The 26,452-nt window shown below is 35.2% G+C and overlaps 1 protein-coding gene across 1 annotated transcript; it reads left to right on the top strand.

The window, feature by feature from the left end:
- The first annotated feature begins 1,328 nt into the window (after positions 1–1,328).
- LOC121420267 (thioredoxin domain-containing protein 5-like) lies at positions 1,329–15,712 on the top strand. Its single transcript, XM_041614843.1, has 9 exons — positions 1,329–1,509; positions 5,346–5,436; positions 6,236–6,394; positions 7,391–7,591; positions 8,468–8,554; positions 9,098–9,271; positions 10,490–10,566; positions 11,488–11,620; positions 13,524–15,712. The coding sequence occupies exons 1-9, from the start codon at positions 1,355–1,357 to the stop codon at positions 13,647–13,649; spliced, it is 1,203 nt and encodes a 400-aa protein (XP_041470777.1). The 5' UTR covers positions 1,329–1,354; the 3' UTR covers positions 13,650–15,712.
- Positions 15,713–26,452: the final 10,740 nt, after the last annotated feature.

Genomic DNA, 26,452 nt, shown 5'->3' with positions numbered 1-26,452 from the left:
CATGAGCCAAAAGTATAGGAGAGCCAATTAGAATTCAGTCAGATCTAGTGATATACGTTTCTGACCTACATGTCAAACAGTGCTTAAGAGCAGGGACGGAAATCTCTCCCTCAAGGTAGGGGGGACAAGGGGCTGGAAAATTTGACAAGAAACAAAAACACAAAAACGTTATCACCCTAAATTTGAGATCCTTTCGACGAAAATAAATCTGACAAGCCCCCCCCCAAAAAAAAGTTATCATCCCAAAAGTAAGGTCATCTCGTTCTAAAATACGTGTTTCATTTCGATTTTGAATGATGTATTTCTTACCATCATAAAAGACCACAAATAGTAGGGGGGACGTTTGATATTGTGTCCCCCTTACTATTTTGAGTAGTTGGACACGTCCCCCTGGGATTTCCGCCCATGCTTAAGAGTTGCATTTGGGGGTAAATATTAAAAAAAAAATTGTGCCCACATATTTGATAAGTGGAAAATCTTCATGACAAGTCCCGATAAACAGTCCTTAAAATCTAAAACTTTTCACCTTGCGCTTAGCGTGTGCAGAATTATTATTATTAAAATGCCTCAGAGCCCTCAGAGCCCCCCCCCCCCCCTCACCTCTCAGCTCTGCGAGCGGCCGTTCGAAGTGAATAAGTATTATATACTTTTTTTGTTCCACATGGCAAAAGATGGATCTCCTTCTGTATTCTTAGATATTATCATTGGCGGCGGAGCAGAGGATTATCTTTTGTGTTTGGGGGGTGGCTATTGTTGCATCCCCCCGCCCCCCCCCACACACACAAAAGCTAATCCTCTGCTCCGCCGCCTATGGATATTTTAATAGGTATATATGATACTTTGAAGTAAGGGATTCATATATTAGCTGTATATCTGTATTGGAAGAATGTACTTCATTCAAATTTCAATTAAAGATTTAAAAGAGCCTGGAGAGTGACTATTTGTACCGACAGTCCAACACGCTCCCCAACTTGCCCCCTTTGCACCTCTTTCTCATATACGAGTATTGGACAAATAACTTTTACACACGTGTCATTTTGATTGGGCGAACTGGTGGGCGTGGTTATAGAAACGAAAAACTTTTTACAAATAACAAGTATTTCAAGTTTTTGGTCACAGTACTCACCCGTCTGAAATTAAAATATAGAGAGTGAGAAAGATTTATCACATGCTACTGCCTTTTTATGATGATCATATAAGTTTTGTTTTTGTCCTATCAAGAGAATCTTTTAAAAACCAGTTATGACCAAATGTTTTTTTTTTAATATCACTTGTCTCCTTGATGCATTTCTAATGTTACAAATGTAGATTGTGTCTGTGTCTTTATGAGCTGTGTGAGCTGACGATTAAGATCATGAAGTATTTTTCTATCATTGTTTTGGTCACAATTGGCCTGAATTTGGTTCATGGAGAAGAGGAGGGGTCGTCTTCCGAGCGTAACTATGACACCTCTACGTTTAAAGAAGAAATAGGCAAAAAGGATCATTTTGTCAAGTTTTTTGCCCCGTGGTATGTCGGCTCTCTTTTCGTCTATGCTTGTTAACCTTGTCCCACACGTTTGTTTTATTGTTTGTGTACCGTACGCCAGTACCGGATGAAATGCTTGTTTATCAATCATGTTTACTCATAATTTACTGTGCTAAGCGCTGTAAGAATAAGCCTAAGTACTCCTAGTACCCATGAGGTCGATACATAAACAGTATTGGGCCTAAATGGCATTATCGTGGAATTAGGAACCAGTTCCTAATTTCCACCAGACACTTTTTTACGACAAGAGGAAGACGAAGAGATGAAATAGAAATTAGAATTACACTACAGCTGGCAACCGTCTGTTTTAAGGAGTTTTTTTACATTTTGCTTTTTTTATTTCTCTACAAAGATGGCTCGCGATCATGCAGCCGCCATGAGGGGGTTAACTATGCAAAATTAGTCCCAACGCAATGGGGCGGGGTTCATCGATTTTTGTCTTTATTTCATAAAAATATATAAAAAGAACTGGACCGAAGTCCGTTTTGGCCTGAAATGCCCCAAAACTGGAAAAATAAAGGAAAAAAAACAGTGACTTACTTTGGCTGTCGCACAACTCCCACTTCCTTGGTTCATCCAAACTTAATACGGCCATTGAGTCCCTGTACAGATCGAGTTAGAACTTTAGTCTCTGTAATGGGTGAGTGGAGCCAACGCAGAACAACCAATATAACAGAGACCAAAAGCTTTTGGTCTGGACATGACCTACCTAATTTCACGCTTGCTCACTGTGCTGCGTCACTGCAGGCGCAGCTGGCTCGCTGCTTCTAAGAGCTGAGATCAGAAAGATTGATTTGTCACCTTTTTTTATTCTCGTTGAAATGGAAACCAGCGTGGAAAACTCCCCATAAAGTTGTACACGCTGGTTCCCATTTCAGCGAGCAAACTAGTTTAAATTTGAGTAAAACACCCAAACGCGAAAATTGGCCGATAGCAATCGCGGTGGTCAAGAACGCGATAGCATTCCCTAGTAGGCGGCTGCTCTGTCTCCAGTGCGTGATACGATGTAGTCTTGAAGACTCTGTGATGATATTCTTGAAATATTTTTACGTATACTTTTACATCACGGAGCCTTGACATGGTTGGCATACATGCCTAAGCGAGATGCAAACACGGATCGATTTCCTAGTTTAGAACTAGAAATCATGTAAATTTGTTGGATTTTATTCATCTATACACTTTCATACGCCTGATGCGTATGAAGGTGCGAAAAGTCTGTTGGTATGAATATGAAAAACCAGACCGATCTCGTGTAGATCCCTCGATTCATTCGTAAACACAACAAATACATACAATCGGCTTCACACTTGCACCACTTCGTTATATCGTAGCTTCGATGAGCGATGTTACAAAATGCCGTTTTGAAAAACAATTTATAGATAAAAATTATTATTTAACAAATAATAGCATTTGAATTTTTATTATGAATAATTGTTACTATGATGATAATGAAATGGGAACCATATATAATAGTTAAATGAAATCATACTAGTGACAAGGACTTAAATGATAAAAAAATCTCAAACTGAGATGAAAGATGTATGTTTGAATCCTGAAACTCACTGCAATATAGGATAAAAAATATCAATACACCAAGCGATTTATTAGCCTAATTTTGATAAGTACCTTGGAGACGCATACATTTAGTTTATGCTATTTTTTTCAAATTCAGAAAGTCTGTTTGCTATGTTGACCACTTTATATTGTGTGTAACTCCTACACAGTATCGTTCAACTATGCACAGCTAAGCTGTATACCGGGGGGAGGGGGGGCACACATATTTTTGGTACGGCGACGTGCCGCTTTGATGACCCCCTTTTCAGACCTAATTTTCAGTTCTCTAAGTACTCCAAATCACAAAAATTCCATTCAGAAGCCACCCCACCCCGCTCGCAAGACCCCTGTTGGGAAACATCTCAGTTCCCTAGCCCTACAAAAATTGTCCAGCATGCTGCATGCACGGCTCCACAACTCCCTCTGCTAGCAGCTCCATGCACCGCTAGCGCCCACATATACATCGACAGTGCTAGCGTGCACGGTAGCCACTGTACCGTGATCTCGTTCCGTAGACCCTGTTTTTCACACCGCCCGGGATATATTAAGTTCCCAAGACCTTGTATTTTATCTTTGTGGTCAGTTTCTTAAGCACCCATTTCAGAGTTTAGGGAGGCACACCCCCATAAAAAAAATTTGAGTGCCCCCCAGGGCTGTACATTGTAAAATGACACTGTACATAAGGTTGGCTGCGAGGTTTTAGCCAATTTCGTCCGGGCACCGCTGGCTTTTGGAGCATTGCTTGGTCACCGCTCAAGATTTAGCACGGAGTTAAAATTCTGGCGGTGTCTGCTCTCTTTTCACTCGCCACCTGACGTAATCGAGTGGTTGCCGTCAAAAGATTTAGGTCGAAATTGAACTAGTTGGATCAACAGCTGTCAAGCGGTCATCGGCCGGTCGCCAATGAGTCAATGATCTCGTGGTGAATTCAAGATCGGACAGGCGATTACATGAAAATAGGCTGGTGGGGGACTTTCCGGGATTCGTTGGGTCGTCAGCCGATCTCTTCATGGATGCCAAACAGACAAGTTTCCTGATTTGACCCAGATTTGTGTTGGGTAATCGACAAGGCACTGCTCGTCCATCGCTAAGTATTTTTACAGCCTGCTCGACTTCTACAAAAATCCTTCGGTGATGCCTAAATTCCAGAGGCTCCTGAGCAGGCTACTTATTGGTCGGTCGCCGCTCTGAGTTGTGATTTCAACCTAAGACATGCTGGGTTCATCCATACTTCATGTGTTACAGTAGTACAGATTTACACTATACTTTGGTCATTGAAACCAACCCTCATTTATTTGTAAATTTTTGTTTACATCTTCATTGTTTTGAAAATAGCTCTTGTATGTGATACTTCGAAAATTTAAACCCTATATTTAGCCCATGTTCAAGAACCAAAATGAGATTTTTTTTTAATTAGAACAGAGTGAAGCTTTTACCTCTCTTTGTTAAGTGAATTTATGAAAGTATTATTACAGGTATGCACAATCTGTGTATTTTGTTTTTTACTTAATTATGTAATGACATTTCCCTAATAACACTTCCATTGAACCACAAACAACCTACTATTAACTAACTATGATTACTTATTATTTAAGATAATCATGTCTAGTAGATAAAGGTATATTTTTGTTGGAGAGGCTTGTGTAAATACTGTATTGGTTTGTTTGACCATGGAGCTACAGTAGTTCTATGGTTTGATGATGGCAACAGATGGTGTCTTTATCTACAAGCAGCCACAAATTAATAACCCTTTGTTTACTCTTTGTAAATTACCATCTTCACCCCTTTCACATGGCTGTGTATTTAGAATATGATTGAATAGAATTAAACAGAACTCAATTACGGCCAGAAGGCTGTACATTATATATATTTTTTCACATCTTAGATTCTTGTTTTGCATTTTTTTTTAATTCTTAAAAAAAAAATTTTTGTGTGGTTTTATGTTCCATTTTATTATTTTTTTTTTTTTACTTTTCCCAGTCTTGGTAGACAAATACTACTTGATTTTTCAGGGGTCCACAAACTACAAGCATTTGCTTTTTAGCAGATTCCTTCATTTTCACAGATACAATTGTTGTTGGGAATTTATTCTTGATATGTTTTAATATGGGAAAAAAAGATTGAACATGTACATATCTTGATTTATAGTTTTTTGTATGAATGTCATCTATACTCTTTTGGTTGAAAATGAAATGAATACGAATTTGAACATTGGAATCATCTCAGTCACATTTTTTTTTCAATCTCCAATGATTGCCTTATAGGTGTGGACATTGCAGGAAGTTAGCTCCGGTCTGGACTCAACTGAGTGAAAAATACAACACTGCTGAAGACAGCATTGTAACTATTGCTAAGGTAAGATTCAGTTCCTTTGGACATACATCGTTGAATGTTTGTTCAAGAATAATTTTGAGTTGGGAATGCAGATTATAGATTATATTTTACTCCTGCTTGTGCTTGGAAATTACCTTGATTAAAACAAACTATTTGACTTTGACACATATATTTTACCCTACTCTAACCGGTGTATTTGACCTACCCCCTTCAGATCTTGGCGCCAAGTGCATGATCGCCGCAAAAATTTGCATGCGCATAGAGCCAGTTGTAAACTACAAGAATATATAGTAAAATTTTCAAAAAATTAAATGTTTTTATATTTTTGTTAATTATGCATATAAACATATGAAATTTGCTCTGAATTTGTTTTTTTGTGTATGTTTTTGTCTTTAATTCCCTTTATATAGCTAGTAGAATGGTAATTTTTTTGGTGAAAATATCAATTTTTACATTTCTAACAAATATCTACAAAACAAATGCCAAAATGTAATGTTGCATAATTTCAGAACCCTGTACCTGGGTGTCCCAAATTAGGGCTCAAAAATGCGCAAGAATTGAAAGTAAAAAGTCAGTAAGCAGCGTGATCCAAAAATTCCTCCCAGCAGCATAGTGACAAAATTTGTAGAGGAGGGGTGTCAAATTGACCCCCCCCCCCCCGTTAAATAAGGGTTAACGGCTGTAATGGCTACCCTGGGTAAAAGAGACCTATTTCATTATCATTATTATTATTGTTATTGTTATTATTATTACCATTATTATCATTATTATTATCATTTTCATTATTATTATTTTTTTTATTATTATCATTTTTGACCAGGTTGACTGCACAGTTGAGACTTCTCTCTGCTCTGACCATGGCGTTACTGGATACCCTACCCTCAAGCTTTACAAGAAAGATAAAGAACCATTGAAGTATAAGGGAAAGAGAGATCTCGCCACATTGGAGAAATACATAGAGGATGAGCTAAACCCACAGGTATGGTATTGATTCTATTGGTTGGGGTATCACGTGATTCATATGTAAAAACGGAAGTTCACTGCAACAATCATTTGATTTCAAATAATAAAAGCAGAAAAATTAGAGATAAATGCTGGTAATTAGTATTTGATCCTCCAAATACACCCGTTGGAATTTTAACTGTAGGGTGTGGCGATTGAGGGTGGATCTAGAAATGAATGTTTGATGTATTAAAGTTCATCAAAGATAAGACAGTTATGAACTTTTCAAATTTGTAACCTTTTTGTCATGTAATATGAATTCCCTGAATTCCCATTTCCCCATGTAGAATGGGGTATGATATGGTGTGTCCGATGATATGTTGAACATCTAAAATTCACTTTCATTTTTAATGAGAAAATTCCATTTTATGGCATTTATGTCACATCAATGTAGGGGAGTTGCTCGTTTTTTATGTCACAGAATCTTTTAAATTCTCTGTCCTTTGATGGATTTTTGTATATTTTTCACTAATGCATTTAATTTATTTCTGCTTTGTTTAAAACACTCACATCAGGGTGAATTTCCCCTTGTAGAATAGTATGAATTGTAGGTAATCTATTGTGTCTTGTGTAGCTAATGAAGAAAAATTAAAAGTATATTATGGGTGTTATGTAAAATGTATTATGTCAACAATTTTTGCTCCATTGTATAAGACTGACCCATTTCAATGAAAATAGTTCCTTGATACTTTTTCATTAAGGCAATCCAGGGCCCATACAAGTTACTATTTTGGTAACTTTGCCATTCAATGCTAACTACCATGGAAATGCTGATCAACAGTCCATCAGAATCAAGGATTCCATGCAAGTTACCATTGGATGGCCAAGGTATTATTATGGTTTTATGCAATAGGCCCCATGTGATATGCATGTTTCTACAATCTCCTAACACCAAAATACTATTTTCGTATTTGGTTTCCCTGTTTCCCTGTGTAACTTTTTTTCTGTGCATAATTTGCTTTATTTCTAATAGGAACCTGGTGTTCCACAGCCTCCTGAAGCCAAGAATGGCCTCTATGAACTCACAGTAGCTACCTTCAAGGATCATGTCAGCAAAGGACATCACTTTATCAAGTTTTACGCCCCTTGGTGCGGCCACTGCAAACGACTTGCCCCAACGTGGGAGCAGCTTGCCCAAGGATTCCAGCATAGCGACTTTGTCAAGATTGCAAAGGTATGTTATAAAGTCACGAGGAGTAGCGATGACAAGGCTTTTTTGTACTGACTGCATGGGGCCTGGGGCGTTTTACACAGAGTTTAGTGTGGCTAATAGTCATGCTTAAATGCCAATACGTACTGGTACACATTTAACAGGAGATCTGAATAGTTGATAAGCACCCTTTACCAAAAGCGAGCATTAAAATGGATTTTTCTTAGTGTATTTGATGAGGTACCAAGCATAATTATGTACGAAAAATCTGTATAGTCTATGGTTTTGTACCATGGCACAGTTGAAATGTCTATCAAGAACACAGGCCTTTGTGACTGAAAGTATTTTGGACCCTTGTAAAATGATGCAAAATTTCCCATTTTCGTCTCGCTTGCGTAGCAGAGCAAAACTTTAGTTGCCACTTTTCCGACATCATCATAACTTAGAAAGTAAAATGGACCTTTTTCATAAAACTTGTACATAAGGGTAATCAAATGTCACTGATTGTATGGCATTATTTCATTGCAGGTCATGTGATCAAGGTCAAAAGTCATTTAGGGTCATTGAACTTGGATCATATTGTGGTATCAAGTATAAATCCTAATTCCATAAAATTTTCAGATGATGGATATCAAGCATGGGTTAATGGTTGAATGTAATTTATTGTCACTAGGCAACAGTCAAAGGTCATTTTAGGGTCAATAAAGTGATATCAACATTTAAAAAGTGGGTACTTAATCATCAACCTGTAGATCAACGTTTTACAATTAAAGAATTGAACAGTAATTGTTAAGAATACAATTTAGATCAATTAGGAATGTTTTACGTATATATTTTGAAAAAAATAAGAAGGCAAATGGAAGTATCATTTTATGTGTCCCTTTAATATTGATTTTATAGGTTGATTGTACAGCACACAGATCAGTATGTGAACAGTATGGTATCAAGGGTTATCCAACTCTCAAGTTCTTTAAGGATGGAGAGGCAGTAAGTTTTCTACAATATTCCACTTTTTTTTGTTTCATAGACCATCAGGGCCCTGTGACACAAAGCTCAGCAATGATCGTAGAACATTTTTCTATGATTGATTCCATTGACTACAATGTACAATCAATCGTAAAAATCAAGCATAAGATCAATCGCTAACCTTTGTGTTACAGGATCGGGTGTTACAGGTAAGGTTAGTTCCTTTGTTCAAATACCGGATCCTGATCAAGAGTGGCAGATGGCCCTTTTCTGATGATGGCCTTGTTATATGTTCTAGGCTACCAGCATATTTCATGGAACCAGCTTGATTGATCAGTATGTTTCCGTGTTCAGTTCACAACCCAGTTTTGATTTTTTTAAACATGAAACATTTTGTTAATGTCACAAGAATATGTTTTGCTAGTCAGTATTACCTCATTCTCCTCCTCCTCCTCCTCCTTAGTAGTAGAAGTAGTAGTAGTAATAGAAGCTGCAGTTATTTGTAGTTTTTATAGTGGTATAGTAATGATCAATTGGATGATCTTTCTTTCATCACAATACTAGGTTGATTCTTATAACGGTGGTCGTGACCATGTAGCCTTGAAGGAGTATGTGAGTAAGATGACCAAGACCCCGAATCAAGAACGTACAGCACCTCTTCCTGGCTCTGAGGATGCCATCAAACCAGTACCTGTCAAAGAGCAACCTCCAGAAGAACAGCCGGCTGTTGAATCTAAGGTGAGGGGACCTGGGCCCCAGTAACATAAAGCTTAACAATTTGATCCTAGCGCTGATTTCTTCAATTGATTCCATTGACAGTTGTGTGTGATCAATTGTAAAATTGCCCTAGATCAATCACCAAGCTTTATGTTACAGTACCCAAGGGTCGGTTCATAAAGCTGTTGATAACCCTACAAATTATTTTCTAGTCATTACTAGTGATCCGTATTGTGCCAAAGTGAGGTAGACCCTATTCTAAATCTTTTTTTGTTTTAACAAAGTCTCTACTTGATGTGAGTAGATTAGATAGAATAGGGCCCCATCTTACAAAGAGTTATGATTGATCCAATCAATCATAACTCTATGGAAGTCCATCAGCGTCATTATTTATTCTACAGGAAATTTGAACAATGTAAATCTAAACAAAGAGAAGCACAGTGAATTATCAAGAAAACAATGAATGCATGAATATACATCATAGAAAATATTTCGCAAAAACGTGCATAAGAGATGTTGACGTTGCTGGCCGTCCATAGTTGTAATTGATCCGATCAAGCGCAACTGTTTGTAAGACAGGGCCCTGGTCTAACCCTGCTAACCCTTTTCAAACTTGAAATATATTAAATATTTCATTCAGGTGATGTATAAAAATGAGACTTAAAACTTAGATTGTTGGGAATTTAAATGTAGTTGATTGGAATCAAAATGATTAAGACTAACTTGTCAGACTTAGGACCAAAGAAAAGGTCACCAGTCGTTTGAAAGACTTAAAAAAAAGGGAAACACCACCCTGCAAATGCTGCTTGAATTTTGAGAAGTGTAAATTTCAACTGTAACTTTGTCAAACTTGGGAGTCTAATGGGGTATTGCAAGAAACTTATTATCAATTGTTATCATTTCGAATCCCAGCCTTGGCATAATTTCCCTCAGCAAGAAATTTATCCACATTGTGCTGCCTTCGACCGAGGTGAGGTGAATGGGTACCCGGCAGGATTAATTCCTTAAATGCATGACCAATGAAAGGCAGCTCGAGCTAAAGCCATGGTAATAATAATAACAATGCGCCTCAGAATAGAATATTTCAAGATAGATGGTGCTATATAAATGCCTATTGTTATTATTATTAATTGCAAATCTATTTGGTGTCACCAAATCAGGCATATATCTTGCAATTTGATCATGTGATTATTTAGCGCATTATTTACATTTTTCTTTCTCTTTGTTTGATATTTGTAGGTGGCAGTTTTGTCAACAAACAATTTCCTAACCCAGACAGCAAAAGGAACATCTTTTGTAAAGTTTTATGCCCCATGGTGAGTTGGTCATTTGTAGTAAGTGGTTATTTTATAATCTGTTTTAAAAGAAATGAAAAAAAATTGCAGTACATGTAGAGACTAACCTGCCCAAATTAGATTTTGATGTAAGTTTATATTCAACCCTATTAAAAAAAAATTGTTTGCTTTTATGAAAACTAATATTTTGTCAGGGTGAACTTCCTCTTTAAGTCTGTCCCAGTTTTTGAATACACATTTTTAAAACCATATGCAGTGTTCAAATATCTAATTACAAGTACATAAGTGAGCTCATGGAAAGGTTGGGCTAAGAAGAAACTATTGAGGGAGTGGTTTGATATGGATGACTCATGTGTTGAGGAGGGAATGTAATGAACCTGTTAAAAGATCATGTGATTTGGAAGTTGGCATAAATGGAAGAGGAATGCTAAAGCATACATGGAAAGATATGGTGAAGAGTGAAAAGCAGTAAGGTTGGTCTGCATGAGGATGCTCAAGACAGAATGAAATGGAAGGAGGGAGTGTCATGGCACGAGAGTCGGTAACCCTGAGTAAGAGGGAAAATGCTGATTGAAATAAATGATAATGAATCATTGATGATGATGATGATGATGATGATGATGATGATGATGATGATGATGGTGGTGATGATGGTGATGATGGTGATGATGATGGTGATGATGATGGTGATGATGATGGTGATGATGATGGTGATGATGATGATGATGGTGATGATGATGGTGATGATGATGGTGATGATGATGGTGATTATGGTGGTGATGATGATGATGATGATGATGATGATAATGATGATGATGGTGATGATGATGAATCATTGATTAAGATGACGATGATGATGAATCATAGTTAATGATGATGTTGAAGGTGATGATGATGTTTATGATGATGATGACGATGATGTTTATTTTTGATATATTTCAGGTGCCCACACTGCGAGAAGCTTTCACCAATATGGGATCAACTAGCTGAGAAGTTTGACAGCAGAAAAGACGTTACTATTGCAAAGGTGGATTGTACAAAGGAGACAGAAAAACCTCTTTGTCAGAAACATGATGTAAGAAAATCTCTCTTTTATTAAATATATTACATGGATCAGCCTAGGCACCTTGACTACAGTCTGAACTGCATTTTTGGCAGGAATCCCACCGGTGACTCACATCACCAATCCTCACTTGTCATCATAAAATAATGGGGAATACGGGAAATCCTCCTTGAACGAAGCGGAGTTGCTTTTTACAAGCTGCCTTGTGGAATGTCGTGAGGATTAATTGCTTTACAGGCACCTTTTATAAACTGAAAGGTGCTTACTCAATTGTACGATGTAAACAAGAAACTTCAATATGTGCATTTCATAATACATGCACCATCAAGCTTCATCATCCTTCATCATCATCTTCTGTGGCTTTTGTGTCATCTGCATATTCTTTAGACATACAAAATATGAAGGAACCACTGATGAGGATTTTAAAAATTTTAGAGATATTCTTAGGATGATGAATCCCAAACACAGGAATGAGGAATAAAAAGCTTCTCGAGGCTGAAAATAATATACAAATAATGAATGTTTATGAGTGCAATGGACAGAATACTTCATGAGGTGAAAGATGAAATACCATTCAACTTGGCGTTAATGGATCATTATTTCATCTTTCACCAAATGAAGTATTCTGTCCTTTGAATGAATGAAAAAAATATTCATTATTTGGTTTATATGACACCTAAAAAGTTACTTTTTTTTCCGTATGAATATTATGAATTTCTATGCAAAACATGCTCATGCAGTGCGAGTTCGGTCTGTTGATTGTTACGTCATTACAACATGCTGGTGCCTGCATGCAGCTGCAGTCTTGGTGCGCGCGTGCAATGAACAAAATCGTGTGGATCCAAAATTGCTCAGTTGATGATGTCTTTGCAAAATGGGCTGAATGAACGATATCAAACAACCAATCAAATCACAAGGTGTCATATAATTTAATTTGAATAGATAAAGACAAATAAGACACTGAAAATTTCATCAAAATCAGACAAGGAATAAGAAAGTTTTAAAGATTCACATTATATCGGTGAAAGAGTTGTGTACATGTCTTCATGAATATTCAATGAGCAAAGTGATGATGTCATATCCCCACATGTTCTTCTGTTATTGTATAACATGAAAATGATGTTAATTCAAATTTTGTCTTCAAAGAACTAAACAAAAATTTGATTGACAACTTATTTACCTAGTGCATTGCTGTAACTTATTTTATTATAAGGGAGGCATATCATACACTCATGTGCAGAAATATGAAATGACATCAGAAAAAAAGGAGAGTGGGTATGTGATACCATCAGCCCACCTAATGAAATTTTCAGAAAATATCGCTAAACTTTAAGATTCAAGAACCTATGTACTTGTCATCAGATTTTTATTAAATTTTTAGCAGTTTGCTTGGTGAAATTTACTCTATTTGATATATTTTTTTTTAGCCTGGAGTACCTCTTTAATTAATAAAACTATGTGTGACATCCCAGGACAAATGTAGTTTTTAAATGTGGTTTGTAATTACTTTGAAAGAGAAGCTCTCTGATTAATTTATTATGCAAAGTCAATTACGCTTTGGTCGACCAATCTCTCAGAATCAATGCTTTAATATGCACATGTAATATTTAACACACAAATTATCATTGAATTTTTTTTTTCTTTATTGGAAAAATGAATTCTTTTTATTGGAAAAAATGAATTCTTTATATTGGAAAGAATGAATAATTCTGAATTCCGTGGAATACTAGTAAACCATTGTTGAGTTTTAATAAATGTAAATAGAATATATATTGAGTCATTGTGAAATATATATTTGTAAAAGCATTTAAAAACATATATTTTGATGTATTAAGACCTAATAAAGATTAGAATATTATTATTATGATTTAGCATTGATTCATTCATTTACCTTTTATATCTTCCTACATCACAGATCCGAGGATACCCGACGCTCCTTTTATTCAAAGACGGTGAATTTGTTGAGAAACATTCCGGTACCAGGACCCTGGATGCACTAGAAACATACGTCAGAACCAAACTGCCTAAAGAAGAGCTCTAGGAAAATTACCAGGTCCCGGGGTCTGTTTCATAAAGACTTACAACTATAGTAACTTTGCAATTATTACAACCTTGATTGTGATTGGCTGCTGAGCCCTGTTACCATGGTAGTTGTCATAGTGGACAAGTTACCATAGTTTTAAGTCCGTAGATGAAATAGGCCTCAGATCTCTCTGTGTTTTTTTTTTACTTTACAATATTCTAAAGCACTTGGAGATGAAGTGTCACAAGTGTTTTTGAATTCAAATTTATCACTAATATCATAGTTATATTTTTTTTTACAGAATGTCTCCTAAAATAAACTAAACTCAATTAACAAAAATCCAAGTCAAGTCCAGTTGGCGTTAGACACACAAAAAATTAAGTAAATAATGGTGCCTTGATTTCCGACTACTTTTTTGCTGATGCAGACATTAAAGGAAGCTGGAGAGAATTTCACTGATTTTCCCATAGGTGCAATTTCCCCGTCTCAAATAATCTTGAACTTGGACGAATTTATGCCAACAGTATTAAAGTTAAATTTATTTTTCATTCAAATACCATTAAATTGAATGTCAATTTATTTGGCAGCATTAATATTCAAAATATAAACAGAATCATTTACAATCAAAAGGATGTACATAATAGTGAGTCACCACCTCTTAAAAAAAGTAATCTATTCTCATGGATATAATTACAATGAAAGGAAATAAAAACACAGTAAGAAATATACAAAACATGGCGGATTCCATCTGATGAGGAATTCCCAAACCAGAACATTAATTTTGCATTTGTCTTGTACAGATATAGCGTGCAAGTCTACCACGAATTTGAGGCATCTTTCCAAATTTGTGAAACAAGTAGAGAATATGTTAACTGGACTCAACAAATCAAATCAAAGTAAAATATAATATAGGTGGAATTATCAAAGAAGGATTATCCTTTTTAGGAAACTGGTCCACCTTTAATTACTCTCACTAGTTTTGATTGATTTGAAGACTGATATTGCTCTTCCTGTGAAGGGAGCCCTCTATCCTCAGTGCCTTATAAGCTACTGTAAGGCTGATCTTTTTTTTTTGTACCTCGTTTATGAATAATGTTTCAGCATTACAAAAAATAGCATTAAATGCTATATAAATCTTGCATTTTTCGCTATGCGAATGGAAAACCCAATGACACGGTCTAACATTTTTTATAGTTACAACCTTTAGAATGGTTATTCTTACGCCGTTAAAATCTGGCATGTATAAGTGGTGACAACGGTCTCAAACGTTGCAGTAAAAAAATTCAAACCAATTTCAGTAATATAATAACTAATCAAAATTAAACTTTCATTTATATTAAAAAAAAAATTAACTTTTCCATATGCCTCATTTATTTACTGTAACCTGTGATTTATTCGTTCTGTTAAATTTAAAATCATGGGATCTTAATTTTAATAAAAAGTTTGAATCGTCTTACATTTCTTCAAAATTCCTTGTTGGATATATTTTACATTGAGAGATTAAATAAAAATATTTCATATCTTTATTTTTTGTGATTGTGAATTTTGAAAGTTTAACAACAAATAGAATCATGTTCAGGGTAGGTATTCAGCTTGTGAAGTATATTTGGCATATAGTGCATAGCATGAAATGCAGTGAATTTTCATGACAATGGAAATAATATTTCCTATTTTCTTTTTTTCTTTCTAGTAGAATTTTTTTGCAAGTAAAGGGCAGTAAAAAGGAATTAATCATTGCCACTGTTTGTTAAAAAAATATGCATTTTGATGTTCATTATCCAGTTATGGATATATATAAACCTTGGTCTAGATTTTTTCTTCAAAATACAATTTGATATTAGAGGAAATATTCTGGATTTTAATCATTCTGAGCCCTTGTTTTGATGTCATTTCTCTTAATGATTTTTAATACTACTACATGTACTTTCTTTTAAAAGGAATTGCAATTTCAACCCTAGTCCCTATTTTTCACTTTTAAAGGTCAAGATGTCTACCTTTAAAGGTCAAAATGTTTACCGAAATAGGCCCGTACTCTGAAGTCCTTTTTAACTTGCTCCTTGGCTTAACTCTGCCAAATTTGTTGGAAACCAAAAATGTCAAAAAGTTTTGTTTATCCTGTACATTGTACGTGTTAATAATAATAATTGGCATTTATATAGCGCTTTATCAATCTACGACTGCTCAAAGCGCTTCACAATTATTATTACCCGGTCACTGGATTCATAGCATTTCAAGTAGCCTGTTAGGCGCACACTTGCTAAACCAACCACCATGATGGTTGCTTCTTACCGGTACCCAATTAGCACTTGGGTGAGAGTAGCAAAGTGTGGATTGACGCCTTGCCAAACTGTCGTTATCTGTCATCTTTCCTCTTGATTTTATGGTGAAGAAAGTTAATTAATTCATCATTCCTAGGTATTCATGTATAGTTGAATTGCAACTCCAGACTAAAGTTTGAATTAATTCTGAGTTCAGAATACGGGCCATAGCTCTAAATGTTGCCATTGCTAGGTCCAGTCAGATTAGATCATTCTTTTTCTCTTTTCAAAACCCTGTGTGATGAAAAACATTCCATTAATTGCACAGTAATGTTCACTGTAACGTTGCTCACTTTGCAGTGTGTATTGATAATAGGTATTACAAATTTAGAGGACTGATATTCCAAAGTTATTGCTGTAATATGAAAGAGCAATTACTGATATCTTACTAATGGTAACTATGCTCTGACATCATGCATGGCTCAATTTATTGACATGAAAGACAATTGGTGCAAATCCATTTTACTAAGTATTTACAAGCAAAACTGTGATGAAACGCTCATTGATGTCTCGGCTGAGTGATTTCTTTCTAATTTTTAATAGCCCTTCTTGTATGCTATGTGAATGAAGGCAAAGCCGAAAGGGTTACTTTTCCTACCTAACCAATGGTTAGGAATCCCATTTCCACTCTTTACACCAATTTTACAAAAATCTTGGGTAAACGAATCTGTACTTGTTGTCTTCCAGATCAATTAATTGTGTCTTGTGTTGTGTCGGTAATAAGCATAGGAATGTTTCGCTAATGTCCAAAAAAATACAAGTAAATCAGATAAATATATCTTTATCATCAACACTTGAGATTGTGTTACATTTATTTATTTTGATATGCACTTAATTCAACTGTGTCCTCTCGTCACTAGATTCAAGATGCAAGAAGTATAAACTTTTGAACTTATTAGTATACATGCTGTGAGTTTTCCCAGCTAAATGTTCCATGTGCCTTCTAACAAAAAAACTAACTTCATTTTATTTGATTGTTCATGTATACATGTACATGCTGTAAAAGCCAGATTTATGAGTGTAGTATTGATATGAATTGTGATGTTAGAAATGTGTCACTTTTTGCGTTCATTTGTTGAAGCTCAGTTTTACAGTACTGTCCTACAATAATGAATAGAATATGATATGGTATTTTATTTATGTTATGTATTGTGAATGATACTGTGGTATATGCTATGTTGGGCAAACATAGTTTGCCCTTTCTGAAACACATAATATATGTATTTTACATTCTACAGAAAAAAAGGGAGATTATCATTGGACAACAGGTGATTGGAATTATTAATACCCATAAATAAAATGACATAAAAATTCAATTGGATTATTAAATTATTTTGTCTAATTTTTGTGTATGAGGTGTGGATTTCTCAGAGAATTTGATATATTTTTCCTGAAGGATTATTAAATTGGAAGCATCATGATCTAGTGGTTCAGACTCTCAGCTTTTAATCAGAAGGTCATGGGTTTAAATCCCAGCCATGATGATATATCCTTCAGCAAGGGGAGGTGCCAATAATAATCCTATTTTATATAGCGCTTAATACATCAGAACGACAAAATCGCTTTACAGATATATTATTACCCTGTTCATCGGATTCAATCAGTCATTCCCGCATACAATGTGTGCACATCCTCCACTCCCTGGGGAGTATTCCAGTCAGTCGCCAGTGAGGCGCACACAGTACTGGACAAGCTACAATGACTTTCTCATCCTACCGGGTACCCATTTAGCACCTGGGTCGAGAGTGGCAAAGTGTGGATAAACGCCTTGCCAAAGGACGCCAGACTACTGTACGATTTGAACACACCACCCTCTGTTTACATGGCGAGAGTCAGAACCACTACACCATGGCTCCTCCACTCTGCGTATCTGGGGAAATTTATTCCTTGAGTGCATGTAACTGCTATTCCGATAAAGCCAGTAGCCTTTCTTCATAGAACTTAATTTCCTTGTGCAACTAAAAAAAATGAGTTTTAAAGTCTTCATACTTCTATAACCTCTTTGAGCCTGTATATTGCTATTACTGCCTTTAACATAATATGATCCTTGTTCAGAGGTAAAAACTTGTATAAATCATGCTAGAAGTGATATGTGAATCATGAATATAATTGATTTGTCAAACTTTAATACATGGTTTGTCCCTATATTGTACACTTGGGAATTTTTTCCGCTTAACTCATGAATGTGGATTCTGCATAATTGTACAGATAAAAATATGTTACCATAGAAATGTTGAAAATAAGGAGCAGGTATTGCTATGATGCCATATACAAATGTTGATGTTATATCAATGCTCCCCATGTGAAGAGTGATAAGGTGCTGTCACACTGGCTAAAACGTTTGGGTGTGACACTAAAAATCGGATGTAGTAATATGGTATGTAAAGAGATTCCATTGCATTTGTCCTGGCGACAATTGCGCCGCTATAAATTCCACATACTACTCAAATAACTAACTTTAACTGTGGATTGAATATGATACCTAAGCCTAAACCTACATTAAACCATATCGCAATCCTCATCCTAACCCTACATCTTCCTGGAGCAATCATCGCAGGAGAAATCATCGCAGGAGCAAATGTCTAGTCATCATGCAATTAAACCCTGTAGCATTTTACTAGAAATTGGGGATGGCATTGTTATGATTATAATAATACTAATCATAATAATAAGTACAATAATAATGATAATAATAATGATGATGATGATAATAACAATAATGATAGTAATAATAATAATAATGATGATAATAATAACAATAATAATAATAATGATAATGATAATGATAATAATAATCATAATAACAACAACAATAATAATGATAATAATATTGATAACAATTGATATTTATGTAGCGCTCTACAAAAAAGTTTAATAGCGCTGTTATAAAAAATTACATGAGAATAACTGCTACTCATAAAATAATATTTCATTTATAATCATTCATTCAAATAGAAACACATAATACATAATTAAATAATCTACAAAATGATGAAGAAGACAATTGATAAAAACATAACTATCTTTGCTGTGTCTTTAATTTTACCATGCAAGTCCCAATGTTTGAAACCCAAATCTGCACAGTGACTGGAATAGTCCCCAGGGAATGGAGATTGTGCTTGCATCGGGTCATAATAATCTGTAAGATCATCATATTTTTTTAGTACCTTGCAGTTAGGGATGGTCTGGGATGAAAATATTCATATCTAAATACACAGAGTAGAATTCACTGAGCAAAATGCCGAAAATTTCATCAAAATCCGATAACAAATTATAAAAGTTATTGAAATTAAAAGTTCAGCAATATTTTGTGAAAACAGTCGTCATGAATATTCAGTAGGTTGCTGGTGATGTCATATCTCCACTTTCCGTTTTCTTATGTTATTACATAAAACCATATTTTTTTATTATTTCATACTTATGATGAAATAAGTTGCAGCACTCCGGGGCAACAATAAATATCTAATGCACTAAATCAGTTGTCAATCCAATTTTCTTGGAGGAAAAATTTGAATAAACCTAATTTCATATAATAAAATACAAAAGAACAAGTGGGGATGTGACATCATCAGTCTACTTAATGAATATTCATGACGAATGTTTTCACAAAATATTGCTAAAATTTAAAATTCAATGACTTATTTATTATCCGATTTTGATGAAATTTTCAGCATTTTGCTCAGTGAATCCTACTCTCTTTATCAAGCTATAAATACTTTCAACCCGGACCGTCCCCTGTTTGTGGTGGTTGCTATATGCTCATATTATTTCCTGTCCATTGGGTGAATAGGATGTAGACTGTGGTATCTTGTGAAAGATAAAGCCGTTTTAACACTTATGAACAATTTCAAAAACTCACGTGATACTCTTCATTATGCTAGTATAAAATGACACGATATTGTTTTCATATCATACTAATGGAATATAGAAATATTCTTATCATTATGATCAAGAATAATTCATTTCTTGTCTTATAATTTTGCTATCACTTTAAACATAAATCTAATAGATTTAAATTTAGATATTTTGAGATTTAAAAGCTAATCCTTAAGATTTAATATGAATTTAAAATTCGGCTTGTCACTATTCAAAGCCGATCTGGATTTATTATATATATATATAAATATATATATATATATATATATATATATATATATATATATATATATATATATATATCACGTACTTCGTTTAAATCTCTCTTTTTATATTTCGATTCATTTCTCTCTTTCTTTATTTTACACATTTGCTGTTTTGTAGATTAATATAATGTATGAAACTTGCTAACGATAACAAAATATATTATATATCTTTGATTTGGTAGTCTTTTGAAATTATTTTTCTCAAATGGGTATTATTATTCATACATCACTAGAGAACATTGTTATACTGTTGAATTTATCATTAGATGATAAAATATAGAAATATTGGTATGGGTTATTGCCTTATATGAAAATAATTTTGAACTGAGTTTTAAGGTTTGGTAACTTTTTCCTCTTTTTTTGTTCATCAGTCAACATTTCAATTCTTTTTATTTCATTTCCATTCAAAACATAATACAAAGTAATATAAAGCAATACAAATCAAGTACAATTTTACAGAAGGGCATTCTTACTTCGTAAAACAGACGTGGAGCGTTGTGGCCCAGTGGATTAGTCTTCGGACTTTGAAACAGAGGGTCGTGGGTTCGAATCCCAGCCATGGCGTAATTTCCTTCAGCAAGAAACTAATCCACAGTGTGCTCCACTCAACCCAGGTGAGGTAAATGGGTACCGGTAGGAAGTAATTCCTTAAAAAGCTGTGTGCGCTATGAACGCCTAGCTTAGCCGGGTAATATAGGAGCGCCTTGAGCACCTAACAAGGTGGATATGTGCGCAATATAAATACCCTATATTATTATTGTTATTAAAAAAAAGTATAATTTAGAGCATAAATGGAAATGAGGGATCCACTAAAAAAACATTGATAGAGACAGGAGAAAAAAACTTTCCACAAAACAGAGAGCCATCTAATCTGATATGGATGTATTCGTTGGTAATTACTTGATCTATTGATTGGAGACTCTTTGCTCCATTATCCTATTGATTGGGAAAAGAAATTGATACAGGGAAGAAGGATTACTCAAAGCGGGGGGGGCACATTTTCCCGAGGAAAATTCACAAGCAAACCAAAAGAAAGTCCTCACTTGCGTATTAACGACATATTCCCATTAAGGAGATGCTTTGACTTTCAAGGGGGGGAGGGGACTTGTGTAAAGAACGGCATATTTATTTACTCTAAAAAGAAATGTTTATGGTCCCAAAGTGGGTGGGGGCATGGGCCGGACGTGCCCCCCCCCCTGGATTCGCCACTGGGTTCAGTGATAACTAATAAATGTGAATGCTTTTGATTATTGGATTGATTGATCAATGATGATGGTTACGTGATTACAATTGTTTACTAAAGTATATAAAGTTTATAAAGTTATATAAAGTTATTTTTTAACTACCACATAATGCAAATCCAACTGGAATGGCCATAATTCTGAAAGAGGCCATTGGTTACACTTCGTAATTCCGAAGCTTCGTAATTCCGAAGGTTCTTTATTCCGAAGGTTCGTAATTCCGAAACACGTAAATTGCCTATACCTCGATGTTCGTTAATCCGAAAACGAAAAGGGGTTCGTTAATCCGAACATTTGTGGCGTAATTCCGACGATTCGTTATTCCGAAGGTTCGATAATCCGAAAACGAAATAAGGTTCGTTGTTCCGAAGGTTCGTTAATCCGAAAACGAAATAAGGTTCGTTGTTCCGAAGGTTCGTTAATCCGAAAACGAAAAAAGGTTCGTTGTTCCGAAGGTTCGTTGATCCGAAAACGAAATAAGGTTCGTTTTTCCGAAGGTTCGTTAATCCGAAAACGAAATAAGGTTCGTTTTTCCGAAGGTTCGTTAATCCGAAAACGAAATAAGGTTCGTTAATCCGAAAACAAAATAAGGTTCGTTAATCCGAAAACAAAATAAGGTTCGTTAATCCGAAAAATGAAAACCGGGAAAGCAGAGGCAGAGGCAAGGGGAGGGGGGCGGGGGACACTTTTGCCGTTCAATTATTATGAGGATGGGAAGGCAAGGGCGGCCGAACGAATTTTCGTTGGGGGTAAAGCCAAAAAATGAAACTCATACGTCAAAATGGGCACTTTGGTGATATTTTCACCTTAAGATTATCATCTGCTTGAAGTCATTGTGTGTTTGATAGTGATTAAGTAGAGAAAAACTTTTTTAAAGTGACTTCTTATTATGGCAAAATGTATATTTAGGCTTTATTTTTCGGGAGAGAGTATAATGAGCGAGCGGCTTGGTAAAACAAATTCAAAGGTGAAGTTGTATAACGTTTTTTGTGGTCAATTATTCTTAAAATTGCATTATTGCGAGGTGTTGCGAGCGTGAATCACAAGCTAAAACTTTAGGTTATTTCAATAAAAAATGAAAATTAGTTTTTAAAAATCCGAGCAGATTTCTGCTGTCATTAAAAAGATGTGCATCTAACTAAAGAATTAACACGAGCGCAAAACGCGAGCTTAAACATACTGACCAGAAAAGGAACCTGTTAAAGAAAGCATTTAGTGACCTTTTTAGGATGCATATTTCACCAATCGAATGAGAGTGCGAAGCGCAAGCTGAAAATTTTCAATATTCCAGCCTGAAAACTTAACTTAACTTGTATACTTTAAAAAGAGTATTTTATTTCGAAAAAACATGAAAAACGGCATATTTATTTTTGAAAAAGGAACTTTCCCATTTTGGAAAATATAAAATTCCCATGTTTTTTATTTCATTTTTGATGCCCCCTGCCTCCCTCCCGACCTGATCTAAAGGGGACATTTTAAGAACTTTTTGCAGTTAGCCATGAAGACGATGCGTGTTTTAACCAATGGCGGCGGAACGTTTTTTTTTTTGGGGGGGGCAAAGCAAAAAAAAGGGGCCAATAGGGGCAATTTGGTGCAAACGGATATTTTCACCATTAGATTATCATCTGTGTAAAGAGGTTGTGTGTTTTGTAGTAACTAAATTGAGCACAATTTTTTAAGTGATCACTATAGTTATATATTTACGTTTCATTTCTGCGAGCGTAGAGAGCAAGCGGTTTGGGGGAAAAAGTCAAATCTGAAGATGTAAAATTCACCTTTTTGGTCAATTACTGTTAAAAGGGCATCCTTGTGAGATGTTGCGAGCGAATCACGTGCTCAAACTTTTGGAAATTTCATGTGGGCCTAGAATGATAATATTGATATAGATATTATTTACCCAGGGAAGCCACTTCAGTTCTGAAAACTATTCTCCCAGCTATTATTATTTTTTTTTACAAGAATGCTTAGAATGTCCAGTTTTCAGGTTGGAAAATCGGAAAAATTTGGCTCACGTTTCTCGCTCGCATCAAGTATTGTTTATTGAGGAACTCATTCTATTCCTGGTTACAAAAAAGAAGTATGAAATGTCCAGTTTTCAGGTTGGAATATCACAAATTTTAAGCTTGCGGTTCGCGCTCTCATTATTTAGTTCGTAAGATATATATTCTATTCATGAGTCACTAAATGCAGTCCTTAAAAGATTACTTTCTGAAGCCTGTTGCATAAAACTTTTTACCTGAGAAAACTCTGGTAAAAAATGAAAACTAAGGTTAGTCTGATTTCCGCCACTGACTTTAGCACAGGGCAAAAACTCCTGTAAAAACAACCTGAGTTTTCTCAGGTAAAAAGTTTCATGCAACGGGCCCCAGGTCAGTATATAAACAAATTACAGCTCGCCCTCGCATTAATTCTTTAGAAAGATACACATCTTTCTCACGATTACAAAAAATGCTCCGAATGCTCACTTCACGTCTTGTTACATGAAATGTCTACTAGTTTGAGCTTGCGATTCGCTTTCAACATCTCACAAGGATCATTATTAGTATTATTTTTATTACCAGCAGAAGCTGTTATTAAAAATGACATCCCCTCCAATACAAATCCTATTATCTAGAGGTTGCTCGCACGCTTCCAACACACTTGATCCCCTGCATCTTTAATTAAACCATTTGCTTATAGGCAGCAATTGCTCAGATAAAATCGAAATTAGCCTGTGCTTGATCAGGGCGCCTATATTAATGAAATACATGCTTTGGCCCCAACACACGCATGTATCATCGATCGTTATTACTATCATTGCATAATATCGTGTAATCTTGTAATGACAACATCGTTTTTGTTACCAAAATGAATTATTTTCATTTTCGGAAATACGAACCTTATTTCGTTTTCGGATTAACGAACCTTATTTCGTTTTCGGATTAACGAACCTTCGGAATTACGAACCTTATTTCGTTTTCGGATTAACGAACCTTCGGAATTACGAACCTTATTTTGTTTTCGGATTAACGAACCTTCGGAATTACGAACCTTACTTCGTTTTCGGATTAACGAACCTTCGGAATTACGAACCTTATTTCGTTTTCGGATTGACGAACCTTCGGAAATACGAACCTTCGGAATAACCGAACCTTCGGAATTACGAAGCTTCGGAATTACGAATGTATGCGGAAAAGGTTAAATCAGAGAAGTTGAATTTGGTCAAAAACTAATATCATGTCATACTGACTGTTTCTATGATTTTTTGTTTATTCGTTATTTTTATTGTTCACTGTATGAATGAATAATCAATCAATTTGACAAACTTTAATGAATTTCAAATCAAATGAATTGATAATCTCATGTAATTGAGTTTAACTATTCAATTGGACTCAATTAAAAAAAGGAGATTCCAGGGCAGAACATGTTGTACATGGCAACATTTATAAACAGTTGCCGATTGGCGAAATGAGTCTGTGAAGAAGCGGCAATTTATTTCAAAGAAAATCTAATCTTATATTGAGTTTGCCATAATATCCAGAATTGATTCGAATAAAAAGAGAAAATCCATCAAGCATAACACTGAAAATTTCGTCAAAATCGGTTGTAAAATAAGAATGTTAGGACATTTTAAAGTTTCGCGCTTAATTTCACAAAACAGTTATATGCACACCCTTGTCGGTATGCAAATGAGGAGATTGATGACATCGTCCACCCACTATTTCTTTTGTATTTTGTTATATGAAATATTAAATATTCAAATTTTCTCCTCATTGTCAAATGAAACAACAATTAATTCCTCCCTGAACCTGTTGAATTAGCATTATTGAACGCAATATATGGTTCAGCCAAGTTGGTCCTAATTGTCAAATATGTAAAAAATGATACATTGTATAATTCAAACAATAAAAACAAAGATATAGTGATTAGTGAGTGAAGGACATCATCGACTGTCTCATTTGCATGTCACTGAATTGTGCATATCACTGTTTTGTGAAAAATAAGCGAAAATTTAAAATGTCATAACTCTCTTATTTTACATCCCGATTTGATGACATTTTCAGTGTTATGCTTGTATTATTGTTCTCTTTTTATTCAAATCAACTTTTTGTTGGGGTGGAATTTTCCTTTAATGATCATCATTATTGTATGTCATAATATCTGGCACTGTTTGTGAAGTATATATATTTACAGGGGCCGCAGAAGCGGGGGGGGGGGGGGTAAAAATTACCATATGATTGTGATTTTTTTTGCATGGTCAGCCCCCCCCCCACTTTGAAAACTGTTCCGCGGCCCCTGTTTTACAGAGAAATAATCATTTCTAGAGTCATTTTTTACACGGGAAAAACTCCGGTGTTGGTTTGACACCAGCCTGAAATCTATATAAATTATGTCCACACCAGAGAAGTATTGAAACAACATCAGTTTGGAATCAAACCGATGCTGTTTTAATACTATTGGTTTGTATAAACACCTTTCGGGTATTAGATCAAAACGTAACTGTTTTTGTTTAACACTGTCTTGGCTAGTGTGGACATGATATAGATTCCGGGCTGGTGTTAAATCAACACCGGAGTTTTTGCAGTGTAGCGATTCCATTAAATATGTACGTCCGACCCCACATTGGAACCTTCATGATAATTTCTGTCTCTGATTTCTGTTTCTTATGACAGTCTGTAATTGTTTTCAAACGACCATGACTTGGTCAGTTTACGAAGTGGAGTAAAACTTGAGAAAAATAGGGGTTAGGAGTACGAAAAGGCCCACAAAAAGGTTGATTATTTTACGGAAATGCCCATGGATAACTAGATTACATTGCCTCACTTAATAATACCATATAGAGCTATAGCTCTATGATAATACAGAGAACGTAACGTTTTATCATTTTATTCCAGCATTTTATTTTCAATTTTCCTAATCTTATGAAGAAAGCCGCAAAAGGGAGTGTTTCAATAAAAAAAAATGAAAAAATAAAAAAAGGTCTGTGGTTATTGGACACGAGACAGGCATGGTCTTCTGAGAAGATTCTCATGATCAAAGTTTCGTCCAATCAGAACATTCCTGTTCATTTCGTCATTGTATTTGTCATAAGGGGCTTTCCCTTATCGATACCAATGGACCTTTGTCCACACATTCACATT

This window comes from Lytechinus variegatus, chromosome 1 (assembly GCF_018143015.1).
Source record: "Lytechinus variegatus isolate NC3 chromosome 1, Lvar_3.0, whole genome shotgun sequence".
Lineage (NCBI taxonomy): Eukaryota > Metazoa > Echinodermata > Echinoidea > Temnopleuroida > Toxopneustidae > Lytechinus > Lytechinus variegatus.
The sequence above is the reverse complement of the archived record's forward strand: the minus strand, read 5'-3'. Positions and strand labels throughout refer to the sequence as shown.

Bases quoted from the DNA above. Each gene is read 5' to 3' on its own strand.
- LOC121420267 (XM_041614843.1), top strand. From the start codon at position 1,355: ATGAAGTATTTTTCTATCATTGTTTTGGTCACAATTGGCCTGAATTTG. The intron at 8,555-9,097 runs GTAAGTTTTCTA...TCACAATACTAG, and splicing joins TCTTTAAGGATGGAGAGGCA to GTTGATTCTTATAACGGTGG. The intron at 11,621-13,523 runs GTAAGAAAATCT...CCTACATCACAG, and splicing joins CTCTTTGTCAGAAACATGAT to ATCCGAGGATACCCGACGCT.